Source organism: Stegodyphus dumicola, chromosome 7 (genome assembly GCF_044657685.1).
Source record: "Stegodyphus dumicola isolate Sdum_Otavi_A_Nest chromosome 7, ASM4465768v1".
Taxonomy (NCBI): Eukaryota; Metazoa; Arthropoda; class Arachnida; order Araneae; family Eresidae; genus Stegodyphus; species Stegodyphus dumicola.
This window is the reverse complement of record NC_140774.1, coordinates 24,047,755-24,069,536: the sequence shown is the minus strand read 5'-3', so window position 1 is coordinate 24,069,536 and position 21,782 is coordinate 24,047,755. Positions and strand designations below refer to the sequence as shown.

At 28.4% G+C, this 21,782-nt stretch overlaps 1 protein-coding gene across 2 annotated transcripts in view; it reads right to left on the bottom strand.

Annotated features, from left to right (window-relative positions):
* Positions 1-21,782, bottom strand: part of LManII (Lysosomal alpha-mannosidase II) — a 70,922-nt gene that overhangs the window by 25,650 nt on the left and 23,490 nt on the right. Inside the window, exons 10-16 of one of the 2 annotated variants that reach the window (XM_035371899.2) lie at positions 19,231-19,288; positions 15,981-16,020; positions 13,634-13,703; positions 12,261-12,383; positions 12,014-12,130; positions 9,182-9,308; positions 2,263-2,333 (exon numbers count right to left, since the gene is read on the bottom strand). In XM_035371899.2, coding sequence (XP_035227790.1) covers positions 2,263-2,333; positions 9,182-9,308; positions 12,014-12,130; positions 12,261-12,383; positions 13,634-13,703; positions 15,981-16,020; positions 19,231-19,288 — 606 coding nt within the window. Of the gene's footprint in view, positions 1-2,262; positions 2,337-9,181; positions 9,309-12,013; positions 12,131-12,260; positions 12,384-13,633; positions 13,704-15,980; positions 16,021-19,230; positions 19,289-21,782 lie in introns of both variants that reach the window. The other variant, XM_035371893.2, reaches the window with a different exon arrangement.

Here is a 21,782-nt window from a genome sequence, read left to right as displayed (position 1 = left end):
TATTGTGGGGTAAATGGGAAGGAAGATAAAATAGGCTTGGTGCTTAGCATGTTAAACATACATTGGCTAAACTAACAAAAGTTTAAATTCTGTATTAAAGAAAATTAACATTATGCTAAAAAAGCATAAATTAAAAGATCTTCCATAACAATGATCTTTCAATTTTAGCTGCATTAAAATCAATCATTTTTTTTCATTTATTTATTAGATATTCCAAAATCTTTTGTCTGAAGTTAATTTCAACTGCAATCAAATTTTATTTAGCTTCCTTAATGTATTGATTTTTTTCACAATTTGTTTGATTAATTTTATTCCTATTTTGCTTAATAGATAGTGCCCTAATTGTTGCTTCCCCTTATTTGTTTGTTTATTTAATTTTGTCTGTTTAAATATATTTAAAGATTATAATGCAGAATATTTTTGCTGTTCTAAAAAGAAAGACTCTATACCTTAAAATATCAAAAAATGAGAGATCTTTTAGCAAAAAATGGGAGTTTCTGGAGGTTTTCATACTGAACATTGATGGTAGTTAAAACAAAACTCCAAACTGTCATAAATTCAGTTTAAAATGCATGGCATGGTTACTTATAGATTTATAATGTGATTCTAATAAAAAAGTATTATCATATATTTAATTAGATATTCTAAATATTATTTTCTTTGGCATATTTCATTTTGTAATTTTATTACAATTTTATACAAAGAAAATCCTTAGCCAAGATGGAAAGCCTTCATTTACCTTTTTAAATACTTTCAAATACAACTAAAATAAAATTCATGATGAATGTACATATTATTGTGTAGATAAACTTAGTAATGTACCATTCATTGATGAAAAAAAAAAATTAAATCCAAATATTAATTGATTAAATTTATGGCTGAATCTTCATAAAATGTACTACAAATGTCTATAGCAGGTTAACATAATTCATATCAAATTAAATTTTGCAAGAAAAATTTTGCTAAAAATCACTAGGGCCAGCAGAATGAAATTTGTACAATTAAAGTTTCATAAATTCCATTTATTGTTGGGAACATTTTCCTTAGCAAGGGCTAAAAATGAAAGACCAGGAGATTCAGTGACCTACTAGAAGATGGGGTAAAAATACTTTTTTTTATAAAATCAACATCAGTCTAAGATTTAATTTCCATCTTAATTAAAAAAAAAAGTTTTTGGAACTTTGCAATTGCTTTCATGCAGACAATGCATCTTCAGTTACATTTATTATTAAAATTATTATTAAATTAACAGTTACATTTATTATTAAAATATTAAATTCTATAATTTTATTTCTCTCCTAAACATATTGCTTTTATTCTGTACTCTAAATTTGTTAAGCTTTTATCACAGGCAAAATACATCATCATATTAGTTATCATATTCGTTTCCACTATTCAAGAAAACTCCTTACTGCTGTAAAATTTTAGGTGTGTAAAACTGATTTATAAGTCATATTTCTTGTTATTATTAAATACAGCAAAACAAGAAATATATTTTTCCAAATATTCAAGCCTTTTCAACACTATATAGTTTTATACTGTTAAAATAAAAATCCATTCAGTGTAGGGTTCAATCAACTCATATAGAAGCATTATGATAGTAGAATGCAATTAATATACTTCTTTATATTTGTAGAAAAGTTTTATTAATTTCTGAATTAGTTAAAAGTTAAATAATTATGATAAACATAGTTAATTCATTAAATTTGAATAAGATCATGAATGCAGAATTATTTTTACATTAGATACCTCTTTTACCTGTTCTAAATATTGAATCAATTTTAATTTGGCATGTTTTAAATACTTTGAAGTTTCCTGATTAGACGAAATACACGGATTATATTTATGCATGACCAATGAAAAGATTCAATCTAATTATTCTGAATTATCTGTATTTAAGAATCAGCAACTATGGAGTTAAGTTATTATTATTATTTCTTACCTGCATATAAAATTACTATTTTTTTACTACATTCACCCTTAACCCTAAAACTACTTAAATATAAAAAAGAGTGAAATTTTCTGTGTAGAAATACTGCATATTAATCATCAATGGCTTTAGTGTTAACTTTGGCCTTTTTAGAAGGCGGTAGTTAAGACCTAATAACAATAGTGTATGATAATTAATATATAATTGTGTTAATTTTCATAGTAATACAGAGAAACTTCACTTTGATATTATACACTAGCTAAACACAAAACATATTTTTAATAGTTAAGGGCATCCACAACATTTCCCAGAACAGAATAATATACACTTACTTCATTCTTAATTATCCAATCCCCTTGAGCTTTCCTGTGAATTTTACTAGCTTGATCTTTCATAACAGCACCTGCTATAGAAAATCAAAGAAAATTCCAAGTTACAAAAACCGTGAAATTTCATGATGTTCTTCACAAATTAAGTTCTTTCATTAAGTTCTTCACAAAATCATTTTCACATAATAATATAACTGCTTGAAGTATTAACGAACATATTACTCTCCAAACGAAAAATCTGGAATTTAAAGAATACTTAGGCATTATATATACTCTCTAAAACATCAAGCCAAGGTAAAAAATAAAATAAAATTATGTACATAAATGTTCTTAGAATTCTACAAATAATCAAATGCACTGCATAGAAACTTGTAAAACAAGTAAATTACATCAAACAGTTACTAAAATGGCACTTGTGTACTAACACAACCACCTTGATGCAGTCTGGTGATTTTTTACAGAAGAAAAAGTGAAGGTTTGTAATTGTGAAAAATTTCTTATTATGTACATTTTTTTTTTTATTTAGTTAGGTATTTATAGCAAAACATCAATCAATAAAGCGACTTACTTACATGTGGGTTTTTGTTTCCTTTGGACTGTTGAAAATTCAGGATCTTTAAAATTACATTAAAAGCAATTGTTTCCTTTAACAATTTTGAAACAATATTATGCATTTTTGCAAAATTTTTCTATAATTACTGGAAATTTTTCCATAATAGCCAAACCTCATAATTGCAAAATTTAAAACTGAATTTATGGGAAAAAATACTGGAACTTTAAGTTCAGCAAAAACAGTGTGTTTGAAAATGACTACATATGAAAACTGAAAGATTGTTATGTGCATGGCTGCCTAATGCACATAACAATTTCTCCAAAGGCAGCCATGAGCACAAATCGCAATTTGGTGACTTCTATAAGGGTGGCTGTGATAATATGTAACTGCCTATAATATTATGCATGCATATCAATAGTACCAGCCCTGTCCATGAATCAATATGGTTCAAAACACTTTATACACAAATATTTACATTTTGCTTAACATTAATCACTTCAGTTATATAAATCTAATGGCATACATTTCTTAACTGATTAATGAGGAGATAATTTAAGAGATATGTATATGTAATGAAACTATTTATGTAGTAATACAATATTTTATGCTAAACAGAGAAAAAATTTATATGTTACTGTAAAGAAGTGTTTCTAACTAAGGAATGTTATCAGTGGTTAGTGAATTAAATGAAATGCTAAAACTGCAAAAGGAAGGTATTTTACCGCTACTAGTAGATAAAGAAATACGATACTGGTCACATAGTACAGATTCAAACTTATTATTAGGAATCAACCTCACAATCAAACAACAAGTAATAATTTTCCAATCAGACTGTTTCCATCTTTAAGGGCTACAGTTTCAAACTGTTCAAGGAAAGAATGGTTGAAGCCAAAATCAAAGCAGTGTAGAATATAAAAATCAAGATAAATTTTTATATGAATGCAAGATGAGAAAAGATAGATACAGCCTACGGCTAATTAATAATGTGTACATCACAAGACTTCCTTGTACAGAATATTAAATTATACGCATTTTTTCTAGCATTTCATTTAAACTTATTGGATAGAATTAAGTTTACTTTGTCGATAGTGCATTAACTACAATAGAATAAATGCACTCTTAAAAATTCATCATATTTGTTTACCATAGGGACACTCTGGCCCTAGGTTTCCTTAACAGCATTACATTTCATTCATTTTTTTAACTCAGAGTGCACAAAATTTATATCACCTTAAGAATTATATAATCGTTGTCACATGTTCTATTCAAATACTATAATAAATATAAAATGATGTACAAAAGAAATCAAGCAAGCAACAACAACAACAACAAAAATTGCAAGAAACAGTTTTTCACTGACAATTCAGTATTTCTCGTTCAATTAATTCAGTTTTTACTTCACAACGAGGCAAAAATACATAAAAACTCTCAAAATATCTGTATTGAAAATTATGAAGTAAATCTTACACAATTATTTCCTTGAATAAATTCCAAAATGGATTAAGCATGATTTAATTCGCAATAATAAAAGACGGCGTTATCTTTGTTATTGCGAAGCTTACTTTTTCTAGATTGGCAATAAATCTATTACTATGCTGTTTCAAATGTATACAAATATGGCCGCCATGGCAAAAATACTTAGGCTTAGCGGCACATAAACAACATAAATTGTTGATAATTCTAAAAATATTGCATGCAGATTTATTAAAGGCATAGAAACCTTAACCGGAAGATAAGAACAACATAATTCAATCATCTTTAAAGCAAAAAATGCACAATTTACAAACATATAAGATCGAATCCCGCGAATGGGCTGGCTGCATGGGTGTTTTTCCCATGTGTAACGTGTATACGAGCCAGTTTCGCTTAGAAAGTCCTCCACGAAGGCATCCCTCCCCTTAGGCAGATAGTCCTCGAGGCTTTGCCCTAATTAAATAACCTAACCTGACCAAACATATAAGAATAAAGAAACTGAGATTACTGAGCCGAGTAACAGAGTGGATATATATATATATATATATATATATACATATATTTTTATGTTTTTGGTGTAGCTGATTGCAACCAAAATACGAGGTACATATCTACATGTTATAGCAATCCTATATACAAAATTTCAATGTTCTGAGGCTACTCAAATGCGAGATACATACATACTTACGTGTGTACGCACAGACGCCACAAAAAATTCTGATTAGAATTCATTTTAAATCAGTTTTATAATATTTTGGGGAAAAAAGAGTCCTTTATTCTGTCCTTACACACGGATGTCACGCAAAAATATCATTAAATTGCATTCGATAGCGGTCAAAATGGATATTTTCGTTGAAATATTATGCCTGAAGTTTTTCGCAATTACAATACTTCCTTTTTACTTCGTACAAGGAAGTAAAAAGGAAGTATTGTAATTGCGAAAAACTTCCTACAAGGAAGTAAAAATCAGGCCTATCATGCTGGCATGAAGTTGTCTACATATTTCTTTAAATGCACAGATATGATTAAGTTAAACACAATAAATTTATCTTACAAAGTATTAGAAAATATTATCAGCGAAGAAAATTTTCAAGAAATTGTTGAACTGGTTGAAGAACCTGTAGGTTTTCAATATACACCATCTCAAACATCTGTGTTAGCTTAAGTATAAAAATACCATATGTTGCATATATTTGAAGGCTTTAAGAGACTTTTCAGTATCTAAAAAATAGTTGTTTATTATCTGTAATTGTACAAATGGTGTTTATACAGTTTTAGAATGATTAGGGGGCCTTTTAATTAATGTTTAAACTGTAAAAACTATTTTTTAAATGTTCTTTTTTTTTTTTTTTTTTTTTTTTCTGGACTATTAAGTCTGCATCATGATTTTTATGTTAAAAGAGTTTTTCATAAATTTTCTGGAGGTATTTATTTCCATTTCTCTTGCACTTCTATCCACAGTTTATCAAATGTGGTGGATTTGCACTAAGAAGACACCAAAGGCATTATAGTTCATAGATGAAACATCAAGGGAATTTGCAGGAATATGTTGAAAAGGTATATATGGTGTGCTCTTGCAAGAATACATTTTTTCAATAATTACAATGTTACTTTCCAAAGTATGACAAGATGACTTGTCTTGATCAAGTTTCATTCTTTGAAAGTCTCTGGGATAAAAAAAGCAGAATTTCTTCTAAAAGTCTTGATGAAGTTTCATTCTTTGGAAGTCACTGGTCAAAAATGGAATTTTCCCTCTAAATATTAGACATAAAACTTTCTCTTGATAGTATATTGAGTTGATTTTAATGATTTTCCCACTATTTTTATTCTTATTTTTAATTTCCTACTGTAACAGAATCTTGTGGCAATCATAAATCTCTAACCGAAACTTTCTTTGCATTGACAGAACTTGATTTGTACAATTTTTTCTCTTTATTTTTGATAATAGATCTTTTTTTGATTGCTGATATTGAGGTAAACCCATGCTTCCTTAATGGATCACAATGCATTACCATTTATCTCCTCATTGCTAGTTTTCATACAGTCTCCTACGAATTCTTCTATGTTAAGTCGCATGTCTCAGCAAAAGCTAGCGAACATTATGCTTTCTAGTTTTCAAGTTGGTTTCACCTTGGTTTATTATTTTATTTGTTGTTGCGAGAGATGTATTAAGATGCTTTGTAACTGATTTCTGCATCGGCAGATTTTCTCTTGTTACCAATGTTTTAATTGAAACAATAAAAACAGTACGTATCTTTTTTGGATATTCATTTGGAGTCTTCTTTCTATTCATTTGGATTCATTAAGAGTTCTGCATTACAGCAACAGCAAATTATAAATTACTTTTTACTTAGACGTTAAATAAAAGTTAAAATTAAATTCAACATTTGTCATTCATTTTATGGTTTTTTACACTTTTACAGATAAAAGAATTATTTATTAGTTTATTTCAAATGGAGGTGCTTAATTTGAGAAAAGGATCAGAACCATGCCTTTAACTTATTGCATAAAAATTATGAATATGTAGTGAAACTGAAAAAGAACAAACATCAAATTACTATTAAAGCTTAATAATATTTTGTTTAAATTAAGAGTTATTATTCATTTTTTTTTTTTTTTTTTTTTTTTTTTTGTATATGTGATAATGTTAGTCAATTACAATTGTTATTACTTGATTCATCAGCCAGTTTTTACACTTTACACATAATTTGTTTTTTCTTTTGGGAATGAATGTAGCAAACCATAGATACAATGAACTAAAATTTCCTTCCCTTAATGTTCATTACAGCAGGGTTTGACTATTATACATTTTTACCTTCCAGCAACCTATATACATAGGTAAGGGATGTAATGTCTTCAGTCCAAAAATGCAATAATGAGTTTTCAGGGATTAAGTATAAAATAGTATCCCCCAAAATGCTTTTACAGTGGTGTCTGTCTATTGATAGTGAGTTTCAGTGAATAAGCACAAATTAATGTCCCCACAATATGTTTTACATTTTTACAATGATGTCTGTGTGCATGTGATGAATTTTCTGTTCATGACAATTCTTTACCAAACTTGCAAAATTTCCTTCCATATTTAAATTTTTTACATTCATATAAAAAAGAAGATTAGATTTTGGGCAAAATTTAACAACCAGAAATTGTACTTTTTTCAATGGCGGTCAATAGCCATTTTTAGGACTTCGCCACCACTACTAAGGCCAGAAGTGGTGGTCATTTTATTATGGAAATACCTAATAGGCGGCCACCATTAGAGGGGAAGATAATTTATATCCAGGCCTTTTCTGAAATTCGAACCCGGGCCCTTAGTTATCACAGTCGGCTCCCCTAACCATATCCATCTGGAATTACTGTCTGGGCAGCCCAGAAGCAGTACTTTACATAAAGCTTATGACAATCTTTAATGGAGGTATGGAAGTGGTACTGTACTTGAAGCCCATAACAGTTTTTAACACTTTAAGAGTTATGAACATAAAATTCCATATAGATGGACTAGTTTCCAATTCATCACACACGAAAATTTCTGTTAGCTTCTAATGTATCCAATTTTGGGTTGGATAAATATTGGAAGAAAAGGAGTCAAGGTACAAAGTAGGGAGGTCTTTTGGTATTATAATTATGAAAATATTATTTATTCATGACATATTCAGGAATTTCGAAATTTCTGGGCCAAACTTGTAATGCATGGAAAATTAATTAAAATATTATATTAAACTATAATCCAGAATTATTCAATTTTATTATTTAAGACTTTTATATCAAGAACACAATAGATTTTGGCTAAAATTGATAAGCCGGAAGTGTTACTTTATTTGAAGCTCTGAACAGACTTTCGTAAAAAACAACATATTATGAGATAATCCAAGGTATTTAAAATAGGTATGTGACTGAAAACATCATGTTTCATTTATAAGCATTAAATTTATTCTTGGAGTTATTCTAAATGCTCATTACGAAGATGAACTTTCATTATGAAATAATTAAATGTATCAGCCTCAATCACCAATTTTGTATTTGTTTCACTTTTGTGTCAAATCACTCTTCAAATGAAAAGGATGCAGCCACCAAATCTTATTGCTATGTATTATTTTTCAAGAAATAAAGATATAATATAAGTGAATTAAAAAACTGTATGGCAACACTTAACATTCCATTGGGAATTCTAAAGATAGGTTGATTTTAGAGATTTATTGTTGAATTTTATGTGGAGTATGTACAAAGAAAGTGATGTTCAATAAATAAAGCTAAAATTAAAAATAAACGAAGTTGGTCATCTTATTAAAAACTGAACACTGATATTATAAACTAAAAAACAAAACTGAAAAAGAAATGCATGGCAACACTTTACTGGGAATTCTAATGACATGCTGCTTTTAAAAAATTTGTGGTTGTTAAGTCATTGATTTGTGAATTTGAAACACTATATGAACAAAGGATGTACTATGATCGATGCAATGCTTTCAAGTCAAAGCATGATAACAGATATGTACACGAATATGTATAGTTATCATTACCCATTATATGGAAGACTAGAATAGTGAAAAATGAGTAGTGTTTATAATTAACATTTAGCCATAAAGTTTATAAAAAAGTTAGATTATATTCACAAACAATCAAAAAGAAGTGATAGTTTACTTAAAGCTCATTGTTATTCTGCCAATTCTATATTTTAATGTAGATAGATCTAGAAGGAGATCTTGTTCTGGCCACATCAGATATTTTAGAAATCGTTTAATTTTAAAAGTTCGAAAGAAATTTCAAATTGAGTTAAAAATTATTATTCTCATTAAATAAGTTTCAGTTTTATAAATACAGAACACACTGAAAACTGAAAAACGCCTTAAAATATTTTTAAAAAATCATAATCATCAAAGTAAAACTAAAACTTACACGATGAGTTTCGTAAAAGGTAAGTTGCATACCCCAAAGGTGGTAACTGGACTTGAAATACAACTTCGGCCACAGCTTTTGATTTTCTGCCAGGCACTTGCAACATTGCTGATGACACTGGTACCACCTACCACAATGAAAATATGCAGAAAAGTACAATCATAAAATGAAATAACACCAATAACCCAATTCGCAAAACACATACAATCAAAAATATGTTAACTGTGTCTTAAAAAAAGGAAACATATGTTGAAAAAAACCTAGAAAATTACTACAAAATAAAAGAAAATAAAGGAAACTGTTAAAAAAAACTGTAAACCTGTAACTAAAGTTGCAGGTCAGTTTATTTATGAATCAATAGCAAAATAGTAAATACAATAGCACACATTTTTCTGAACTAGTTTATTTAGGATCAAAATATTTTGGGATTTATTTCTAGAAAAATCGATTATGATAAAATGTCGAATTCTTAAGTGTAAGAATGCTAAAATATAGATTTAAAAAGTTCACTTTATAAACTTTCACCATGTTAAAAATTAAAATTAAAAATTTTTTTATTTTAATTCGTTTATACCTGTCTTATCAGTTTTTCTTCGAAGCTTAAGGACAATTGAAGAGTTATGTTAGAATCAAATTACTGAACAACTTATTTCATGTTCGATTCAAATACCGATCACTTAACAACTTATTTCAAACAGAAATTGAGTGTTTCATCAGGTATGCCAAAATTTTCAACAAAAAATTTCTTAGCTTTCCTTGTTAACTTGAGAACAAAACTGTTGAAATGAAAATTACTTTCTAAAGCATGAAAATCATTAAGGATTCTCAAACAAATACATAAGAGGGTGAATAAGAAAGTCTTTGCCCTCATTAGCCAAATTACAACTGTAAATGTGAAGTCAATGCACCCATTCCCAGTGGTGGACCTTTCTTGAACTGTCCCAGTCTTATCTCCCAGTAGTTCCATGGCAGGTTCTGCTGCCAGTTGGTTGAAAATGGCAGTTGTGCTTCACCCATCCACGGTGTACAAGCAACAAAATATGATTCATTTCCTATGAAGTAAGGGACAAATGAACATCAAAATCCACATGGAAATGCAGCCCATGTATAGGAAAAAGTGTCTTGATTTGAGGAGCGTGAGGTGGAGGTGTTATAAGTTTGCAAATGGTCATGAAGACTTGCATGACAATGAGCATTCGGGAAGGCTGCGTTCATCACTGACTGACAACAACATTTCCCATGTGGGTGCAATGGTGAAAGCAGATTGGCGTGTGCACTTCAAGAACATATCCCATGAGCTTGGCATTTCATATGGCAGTGTTTACAACATTCTTCACGGGTCCTTAGGCTACAGAAGGTTTCATGTCAAAGGGTGCCTAAGCAGTGGATTCTAAGGTACAAAGAATAGTATGAAAAGCAAGTGATGACTGCTTCACTGAAATATCTGCAATAATATGCTGAGGAGGGTAAAAGTTTCCTGAGCCACATCGTTACTGGCGATTAAATGTGTATACTTCATTTTATGTCAGAATCAAAGCAGCAAACATCCAGTTTGCTTGTGACCAAAAAATTTCTGTTGAGTGTCATCTGTTGGGAAAGTTATATTAATGCTCTTCTGAGATCACCTTAAACCTCTCCTACTGGATTTCATGCTACAAAGTGCATCCATCTTTGGTGACAGTTACTAGTTCCACACTGTCATGTTTGTGGGCTTTCATCATGCCATCAGGTGAAAGCACTGAAGGATTCTCGATATGGACAACATGATTATCCTACACGACGATGTCAGGCCACATATGGCAATCAAAATTGACAACAAGCTCCTGTAGTCATTTTACTGCGAGAATATCGGCCACCTACCAGACAGCCCGTACCTCACCCTTAGTGATTTCCATGTTTTCAGTCCCCTGAAGAAGTTCTTGGCAGGACAGTGATTCACCTGAAATAATGAAGCCAAGTTCCACAGTCAGCCAGATGAATTCTACCACAGGGGCATCTCAAATTTAGTGCTGCGATGGGGCATATGTCAGAGCCGGTGAGGGGATATGTGGAAAAACAGTCTAAGGTACATAGAATAGTATGTATTTTTGTAATTACCTATATGTACCTTATTTTGGCTGATAAAAATAGGGGCAAAGACTTTCTGATTCACTCCTGTATTTATTTATATATAAGAAAAACTCAAAAAAAAAAAAAAAAAAAAAAAAAAAAAAAAAAAAAAAAAAAAAAAATTCTACAGTATAATGCACAATGACTGGAAAATGAGATAGAAGCAAACTGTATTTTTACAGAATATCTTTTTCACGATTACAGTTTTTTAACAAATTAATGAATTTTACTACATAAAGCAAATATTTAGAATTGTTTTTTAATGTAAAGCTTTACTGGTCATGAGAACTATTTAGTAATTAGAAAACTTAATTTATTGCTTAAATAGTAGCACAGCATGCAATAATATTCCTAAACATAGATAAAGGAATAATATAACCAAAACAATGTAATTCAAATTAATGTACCTGCATACAACATTTTTTTTAAAATTTATTTATAGTTGTTTTAAAGAAAACTTTTCAGTATTGCATTTAAGCTTTTGTTTAGATATTTCATTTGTTTCTCTTTATTAAAATAGGAGTTATGAAGATTTAAATATGCAAATAAGTAAGCTTAGTAACTGAACACTGCTGTATGTATTTTTCAAGCTATAGGTGCACCACCTTATAGCTACTAATAAAGTGTATCAAATATTCCTATATTACTTAACCTGAAAATATGTAATAAAAATATAAAATAAAGCAGTAAAAAAATTAACAAACAAAACTCTTAAGTTTTTACCTGAGCTTCCACAGCTTTTCCATTGTAATCAAGTATTTTATAAGCTTTTCCTGTAACAGGTACACGTACATATTCTGTAACATTCCATGCAAGAGGATTGTAAATTGTGATAGCTATCTGTAGTACAAAAGTCAGACAGTTTAATTCACATTTCCAATCAAAGCAAAGTGCATATTTTTAAGACTTTTCTTTTCAAAATAATTTCAAAGATTGCAAGAAAAAACATTCATATAAAAGTAAGACTTACAGCAGAGTTTTCTTCAGTTATATTACATTGACTAATATTCAGAAAATTGCAGAAATATTGCTTAAGAGAAGGATTACTGACATTAGCTGGCATTAACTTTTCGTATGCTTCATTGACAATATCCTGAAAATATATTAAAATAATTTAAATAATAAAGTAAATCAGATTATTAAAATAGAATACTTTGGAAATCACTTCCTTTTCTCAAAATATTAAATAAACTAAATCAATATGCATATTAAAATATTCCCTTTAAATGCAATAGCTGTAAAAAGAAAATGGAATATATACCCAGTAAATAAATCAACTATTTCTATCCTAAAATAAATCCCTAGTTACCCATATATATGCTTATTGCTTGAGAAAATTTTACTTAAGTAATTAATTTACACTGTATTTTTTATCTATGTAATTTTTTAAATAAAAGAATTTCACTTGTAATTAGCACTTTTTCTATTATTACCATTGATGCAAACATATAACTAAATTGAGCCACATATTTCTGATGAGGAAATTCAGCCAAGAAAGTAGACATTTTTTAATTATTCCATAATCTATGCTTATTTAGCCCTCTACAACTAAATACTCTACTATTCTCTTTAAACACAAAATGATTTGAAATTGAGAATGATAACATCGGAATGCATGAAATGTCACAGCTTTCCTAAACTACAAACCTTCTTTCTACAAAATAAAGGAAAATTTCACATACCAAATAATCCTAATGTGTAAATGCTATAACATATTTATCATTTTAATAGCATTTACCCTTCACATTCGTAATATTATTCTTGATGAAGTATTATGGATGTATATTGCTGAAATTTCATATTTCAAAATTAATGAATGTTTTAAGAGGATATAATAATAGTTAAAGTAAATAACTAATCAACTAAACTAATATATATTTAAATTATATGTAAACCAAATATTTATTTTTACTAAAATTTAAAAATGAAATTTATTATTATGTAATATTATACCCTTTAACTGATTACATGCAGCAATATTTTATACTAATTTTTTTTTTTTTGTTGCTTTATGTTTATTTACACTGAAAACGTGAAAGCAAAGAGGGAAAAAATAAGGTAATTTAGCTGATCATTTACAAATATTATCTTATATACATTAATTCTGTACTTTTGTTTTATTTCTATTTATACTAAGATTCACTGATAATTCAAACAGAAGTAAAACTTTAAATGCAATCATGAATTATTCATTTATGTTATAAATATTTCAGTTCTTCACTTAAATTTCATATTTTTCTAAAAAAAGTAAAAATTTTTAAAATGCTTTTTAAACTTTATTATAAAGATTTATAGGAGTCATTTATATGAAGGATTTCAAATCAAGTGATAAAGTATACATACATAACAACTCTCAATGGCAGCTGCCAACGTTTGCTCATAATCATTTGTGACATGTTGTTTTGCTGTTCCACTATTAAAAAAATTAATTAAAAAAATAAAAAGTACAAAACTCAAAAGAAAAATTTATTTATAATGAGATTAAATAAATATGAGATCAGATTTATAATAATAAAATATAATTATAGGAATATCCAACTTATGCTACTTTGACTTTCATAAAATGTTATGCAATACCATATACAATGCAATGTTTTAAATGCTATAAAAATCATTGAAGAATTTTGGTTTGAAACTTCTCAAGAAAAACCTCAAATGTTATCTGGGAGTAAATTTGTCAATTTTTTTTTTTTTTTTAAATCAATGCCAGAAACTGATCAAGTCACTTATATAATAGAAGTTGCCACTCTTGCCAACATGGAAGTTCAAGTTGGCAATGATAATGTCAGTGAACAGCTGTACTTATATAGGAAACAGATGACAATCGAGAAACTTGCAGAGATATATGAGCAATCTGTTGCTGAAAAAGGCAGCATCTCAGATCCAGATCCACCAAAGAAGCATATAACAATTGCAAACTTTACAAAATGTCTCAGCTCAATTAAATTAACAAAAGGTTAAAAATTTTGGAGAACACAAATCCTATTTAAAAAAAAAAAAAAAAAAAAAAACACTGAGGGATCAGACAAGCTTGTTAAATTTTATGAAGCTAATAACATCAAAATAACTCCACTGTATGCAGAACACTTATTTTAATACTATTTTATATTAAGATGTATGAAAATTAAATTCTTTATCATATACTTTACTAAGAATTTTTTAGCCCTTGGTCATAATTAATTAAAATTCATATGTATTTAACTTCAAAATTAGACACTGACTTATGTGGTTTTTGTTGAGCCCACTTATCACATAACTTAGGGCTATTACTGAGGGAAAAAAAAAAAAAAGTTAATAAGCATGTACATCTTTAGATAGGTAAGCAAGTGACTTAAACTGCATTTGTACACATCATTTAGCATATCAAGCATTCATTCACAGTATGCACAAATGTTTTAATTGCAAATGATTTAAAGATAACACTTTATTCTTAAATAATATTGATATAACTATTATTTAAGATATTATTCTTTAATAATAGTTATATCAATATTATAGAAAAGTCCAATAATTCAGAATTATTTAAAATCACTTTATTATTAAAAAAACTTTCAGTAGCAGTAATTATCATTTGAGTGGAATATCAAAGCTTTTTAATCATAGTAAGCTATAATAATATCAAAGTTTATATCAATTGGTTTCTGTTGCCTAAATTCATTTCATAAATGAACAATATATGTGGTTTTTGTTTCCAAATCATACTATCACATAATGATTCTACTCATTCTTAAGAACTGTGAGACATATTCTTAGAATTGTAACACATAAAAATTTAAATTTTGATGAACAAAACAATACATTTTTTCCTTCAGAATAACAGAATTTAATAAATTTTGGAAGACATGAAAAATATAATGATCAACTACAAGAAAATCAACTTCAAAATGAAGATCAAAGTTTAAATATAACACATTTCAAAATAGCTAATTGCTCGTTTATAAAAGAGTTATTCAAATTACATTAAATTTCAGTGGTACCTTAGCATTCTTTTCATAAAAAAAAAAAAAAAAAAAAAGCATGCCCAAACCTTAATTGAATCCAGTACCTTAATATATACTCTGATGTATTATTATTTAATTAAATTTGAAAATGCATAAAACAAGGAAGTATATCTTTAAAAAGTGTCTTTTAAAGCATAACAGCTAAAAGAACATTTAAACCTATATTATGTTGAAAGGAGAGGTTTGTTGTTTGAAATAACATGCAATTTGTTGAGCGAAAACAACAGAATTTCATACATTTGCAAATCATGATAAATTTTTGCATAGAAAAATAATAGAGGGAAAATAATTTCCAGAACAAAATCTATGCTTAAAAAATATCACTCAGAAGGTCCAAAATGAGTTTTGTTGAAAATGTATTATATCAGATATGTTCAAATATTTCAAAAAAGCAGTTATGAACCCCGATTGAGAAATACTTTATACACATTCAAACATTTACGAAGAGTAGTGATAAATAAAATACATATATTTCATATTTCATATACCTTCCATAACAAAAAGTATACTTCATTGACAAAACCTGTTAGAACCTAATGAAATGGATGACAAATTGGAAAATTCAACATTTTATTATTTAGCAAAATTTAAAAAAACATAATCATATTCTAGAAATATACCAATGTTAATTCAAACAACATGTCTATCTTGTACTGTTAAAACTAAAAAATTATAACTAAACCACTTACGTAATTGCATCATGATGCTGCATGATACCCATGGCTCTTCCTGCAAAAAATTTTTTTTATTATGAAACTATAATTGAGCACATAGTATTCAGTAATATATGTTAATGAATAATTTAACATCTTACTTGGAGCCTAAATCTTTAAGACTGAATATATCTTCATTAATATATATTAAAACTTTTCAAAAATGTTGGCATACATAATATATATATATTTAATAATTTTTAGGCTTGCATATACTTAACAAGTATATTCCATTAGCAAAACTATTTTAGCTTATCTTATAAGAAGGCTATAATTGCATTTCATTATAAGTTTAACAAATAGATTTGAACTAATTGTTGTTAACCTGTCTAAAGAAAATTCTTACTTCAAGTGCAATTTAAATTTTCTGATCTTCTCTTAGCTTTTAAAATTCTTCAGTGATGTATTTCTCATCTTTTATTACTCCACCACTTTTTAGTAATCTTTCATAATCGAAAATATATTGCAAAAACTTCCTAACTCAAGTTCTCTCAAATCTATTTGTATTTCCACTTTCAATTACATATATATGAAGCACAGGCAATCATAAAAAAAACTTTTATGATTGCCGAAGTTGATTGCCTACTTTCATACCCTGAAATTGTACAGATAATTGAGACTATAAATACGGTTAAATAGAGAATCTGATGAAAGGTCTTAAAAACATTAAAGTCCTAATAAATGTTCTGATCTTGGTAGTCCTCTACAAAATAGAACACATATAAGGTTCCTAAAGCTCTAATAAATACAGCAAAAAATTTTGGGGGGTAACACTATTTAACTCAAACGTGAAAAATTGTACTCACAAAAATACTAGTATAATATTTACAATTACCTGGAACACAGGAATATCTACATTACTACACGCTACTACTATTCAATGGATAAATACAAAAACATATGCATTGAGAAAAAATAAATAAGACATAAAACTTAAAAATACATAAAATGAGAAAATAAAAAATATTCATATGTATATTCATATTATGAATGTAAAGCAATTTAATGATAATAATAATTATAATAGTGCAGAATAATTAAAGAACTGAAAATAGTAATGCAGTAAAAATACACAATAATTAAATACGGCAGAAACAGAAATGAAAAATGCTAATAACGCTGGATACTGGAAAATCTACTGCGCTACTTCAGTGCAGAAATATACAAAAATCAGGAACCTGAGAATAATGTCATGTAATGTACCTCTGAGATAAGCGCTACACTAAAACGATTTTCGGCAGTGTTTGGGGAGGGGGTGACCTGAGTGCAAGAATTACAGGAAATTGAGATCCCTGATGAAATACTCACTGGGGGGATGAGCACTGGTGATGTCCACTATTAAAAAATAATGTAGTATAAATCCACAAAATTGAAATCATCACTACCATCCAAATACTTAAAAGGTCAGGGAAATTTGAAAGTCTTTGCTGTGAAGTTGTAAAATCTTTCTCCACTTCAACGGAAAGAATGAACACAGTAGTATGGATATCCATGTAGCTTATGAGGACAATCTCCTGGTAGCGCAGTGAAAGCTCTCATGCAAATTAATAATTATTAATTAACTAATCTCACAGGCACTCAGAAATAAAGAAGTTTTCTTTAGTGTATTCATTACAGTTTCTGAGATCAAATTTGGTGGAAATTGGGGGGGGGGGGAAAAACACTTGAAAACAGCCCAGATGGAGCTAGGGCTGTTCATTCGATCCAAACTGAATTCGCATGTGTAAATTAGTTAAATTTCAAAATCAGCCAAGAACTGAATTAATGTGATAAAATTCATATCGATGTGATCGTAACAATGTTCCACATCCAAAGATATTCATAGCCAAAATGCACTTGCACCATGAATATGGATATTAAATATATCGAAATAACTCAACCATCACCCAATGATCGTGAGCCTACTCCACTACCACAAGCCTATTTTTATTCATTACTTTATGCAGTTTCAAAGATGTTTTGTGAATTTTTGATTTTTTAAATTTGAAAGAATTTTTTTATTTTATTTTTATTTTAAAATATTTTTTTGTTCATGAACAATTATCTAAAATTACTGTTTTTGAAAAAGCAAGATATTTTGCTAACAAACACCCAGGCCTTTGTTAATAGATTCATACTGACTGAAGACAAATATTTAAATCTAGCTAAAGAAATATAAATTTAATTACCAATTTACAAGGTTTTCTTGAGAAGTATTCATATAGTTCCTTTAGAGAAATTTTCAAAAGAATTAACATTCCGTACAAACTTTTTAAATTACAGAAATCAGATATCATGAGGAAAAAATACTAAAATTTTAAAACTTCTGCTACAGAACAGATTCATAAAGTTCTTTTCAAAAAACATTATGATACCATATGTTACAAATTTTAAATAATTCTGGTCTGCAAATTTACTGCTTTTGAAATATACTTTTTTATTATCTGCTTTGACTTCACAGCTAAGAATACATTTAAGCCAAGAGATATTTTTGTATAATTAACATGAAAGTAATTTTTGCTGACAAATATGACACTGATATTAAAGCATTTCATTTAATATTTATTTGGCATTAAAACTTAAATAAATATTCAAAAAATAGATTTTGCTAAATCTTTCTCTTTTGCAGCTAAGACAAAGAGCTGTAAAATTTTCAATTAAAAATTTCCAGCTAATTTTTAAAAATTCCCAATCCACAAATTAAGCCATTAAATTCCAATACACAGGTATTCTGCATTAACTTTGTTCAAGATCAGATTTAGAAAATGATAATGTGAAATATATGCAGTCATAAATATATTTTTATATATTTATTTAAATATAGCAATATATATTTAAATAAGAAAAACTACTGAAACATATTCTCAAAATATATTGAATCACTTTTTCAGTAAAACCCATTAAAAGAATTCCACTTATGAAAATAAAATTGACTTAATAACAATTTATAGATAATTAATAATAATTTCTGTTTATAAATCACATGATAATTTGAGAACAGATTACAGAGTGATTTTTTGGAATAGATAATTATCAAATAAGAGTAAAAAAGAACTGAAGAACTAGTAGATGTTATGATAATAAGCAAATGCAGGCATTATAGCTTTCAATACACAAGTTAATATGTATACATCCTAATAACAAAATGAAACACACTTAAAAATGATGGAATATTTGATAATAATACTTTCATTAACTGAAATAAATAATTGTGCACACAAAGAAAATAAGCACATTAAGCACTCACTCATGAAATCAAGAGCAACTTCTTCAATATCAGTCCTGGCTGCTAACTGTTTGCATACCTTAAAAATTATGAATACATCAGAGTAAATGCAATTTTGAAACAAAAATAAAGTATATGAAAAAATACATGGGTATAGTGAATGCAATAATTTGCCAATGTTAACATATTTTCAAAAATATTTATTTCATTAAAATAAAGCAAATATATATAATAGCAGTGGAGTAAGAAAATTAAAGCAATCATTGGAAAAGAAACCTGTTTGTTACACTTTAAAAATTCATTGGCAGCTGATATGATTTCATATATAATTTTAAATATTCATACATAATTTCAGGTAAGCTCTGTTTATTGTAATTAAAGGGATGAAATATAAGAACTAAGAATTTAAAAAAAAAAATTCTACCTGCAATACTTTGTTAATAAAAAAAATTTAAATAAAATAATCATATTAATTCTTTTAATTTGGATTCATTAATTTAAGGGCAAGAAAAAGTAAGCAGAGGCTTCTAAGGAAAAATGCTGTTGTGGAGGATTTTCTAAGGAAAACTGGCTCAGATTTATGTTCCATACGAGGAAAATTGAAAAAACATGAATCATTAAAAAAACATCAAGGGGAAAAAAGCATGACTTTAAATAATTATTTTAAACCTAATTTTGTTTTAAATTTTATCCCATAAGTTTGACTGCTCCTCTTACTAATTTTCTCTTTGATTCTGTTCAGAAGATGTCAGCACCTGTATTTCCCATCTGCAATCAGCTCAATGGTTCAGCTGTTTTACACTAGTAAGTTAATGTACTATTCTACTTTAGACATGAAATCAGAACAGTAAATTGGATCCTCATGAACTGGCAACAAATTGGTATTTTTGCTCAGACCTGATATTGGTGCCTGATTGCATGGCTGCCTTCAAGCATAGGACATAGGCAGCCATCTGACTGCTGAATTTTTTAGGGCACCAGCTAAGTCATTCACGTGGAACAATGAAATCAAGGTATGTTTTACTTTGAATATTTTGACTTAAGTTTTATAACCAATTAATTTCATCTTAATTTCTATCCTATATTTGCTGTATCATAATGATAATCACCATAGATCACTATCCATATAACACACATAGTTGCTCTTATGTTACACTGACATCCCAATAGTACATTTTTATTACACAACATTTGTGATCATGATACAATGTTACAGAGATGTCACATGGTGATATAGATATGGGTGTCACAAACACATCACCACACACATTCAAAGTGACCACAAGAAATTTCTCAGTCTCTCCCACCCTAACCTTTCTTGACCTTGCTCATCTAATTCTTCTGTAACCCATTAACTGCCAATTTTTTTTTTCTCTCAATTTACATTTATTTCTGGGTGTCTAGATTGACATAGAAACTGGAAATTAGAATATAGATGGAATCTGCCATGAGCCCTAAATGGGGAACAACATTCAAGAAGCTCTCATTGGAAAATAAAATTCAAATTGACAATAAATAGTTAGTAAACATATTCTAAAACCATTAGAGAACATGGCAGTACACAGGAGTTGGAAACGATGTACATAATAATATGACATACTGCATTTTGAAAATGTTGAAATTTTGAAACAAAAATTTTACTTCTCACAAATAATACTGTGAAGCTCACTCATTTAACAACTACTACTCAACACCTCATGCAAATGCTTGAGAAAGGTTTAAACAACAATGTAAAAAACTAACCATTGTTGCCAACCTAATTAAAGCTACCAAATTTCTTCTACTAAAATAAATCCCTGAATGGGGATCATGGTAGTTAATAGGTTAATGGGATGTATTCCAGTGTGCTGACCTTGCACCTTTCTCTAATTCATTGTTAAATGTTTCAATAAACCTTTCAAAATAAATTATCTTTTATGCTAATTGCTTGTGATTTTAGTTATTTCTTTTTTATTAAAAATACTAATAGTTTATAACAATTTTTTACTTGGTGTGATACTATGGAATTATGAAACTACAATCTGTGATGAATGCATACACATTCTGCCATATCTAGTGTTATCAAGAGAGACTGACCAAAGAGTTTAGTATACTGTTTTTTTTTTTCTCTTGAGGATTTTCACAACCAGTTTTTTAGTTCTGTTCTTTCAGTAAGCTGAATATCTTGTCACTCCTACATTTTCAGGTAAGCATTGTTTATTGTACATTGATGTGAATGATATCAGTCATAATTAATGTATTATAATAAAAGCATTATAAGGTATTTTCTTCTTCCTTCCATCATGCCTTTGTGGTGTAATAGTAGCATACTTAGCTCATATTTGAGAGGCCCAGGTTCAAATCCCATAGTGGGTATTGCATATTTTTCACTTCTCCTGCTACAAAATAATCTAATCACTTTATAGTGCTATTTAAAAAGCTACAAATAAAAAGAAATACTAAACTAGTGGTCGATTCACTTTTATTTGTATTACTATGAGTGTGGCAGCAAGGAATCATCAGGAAAAGTTTACGCTCATTTTTGTCTCACTGCTTAGATACTTTAATTTAGGGTGCCAGTTTTATTTAGTAGA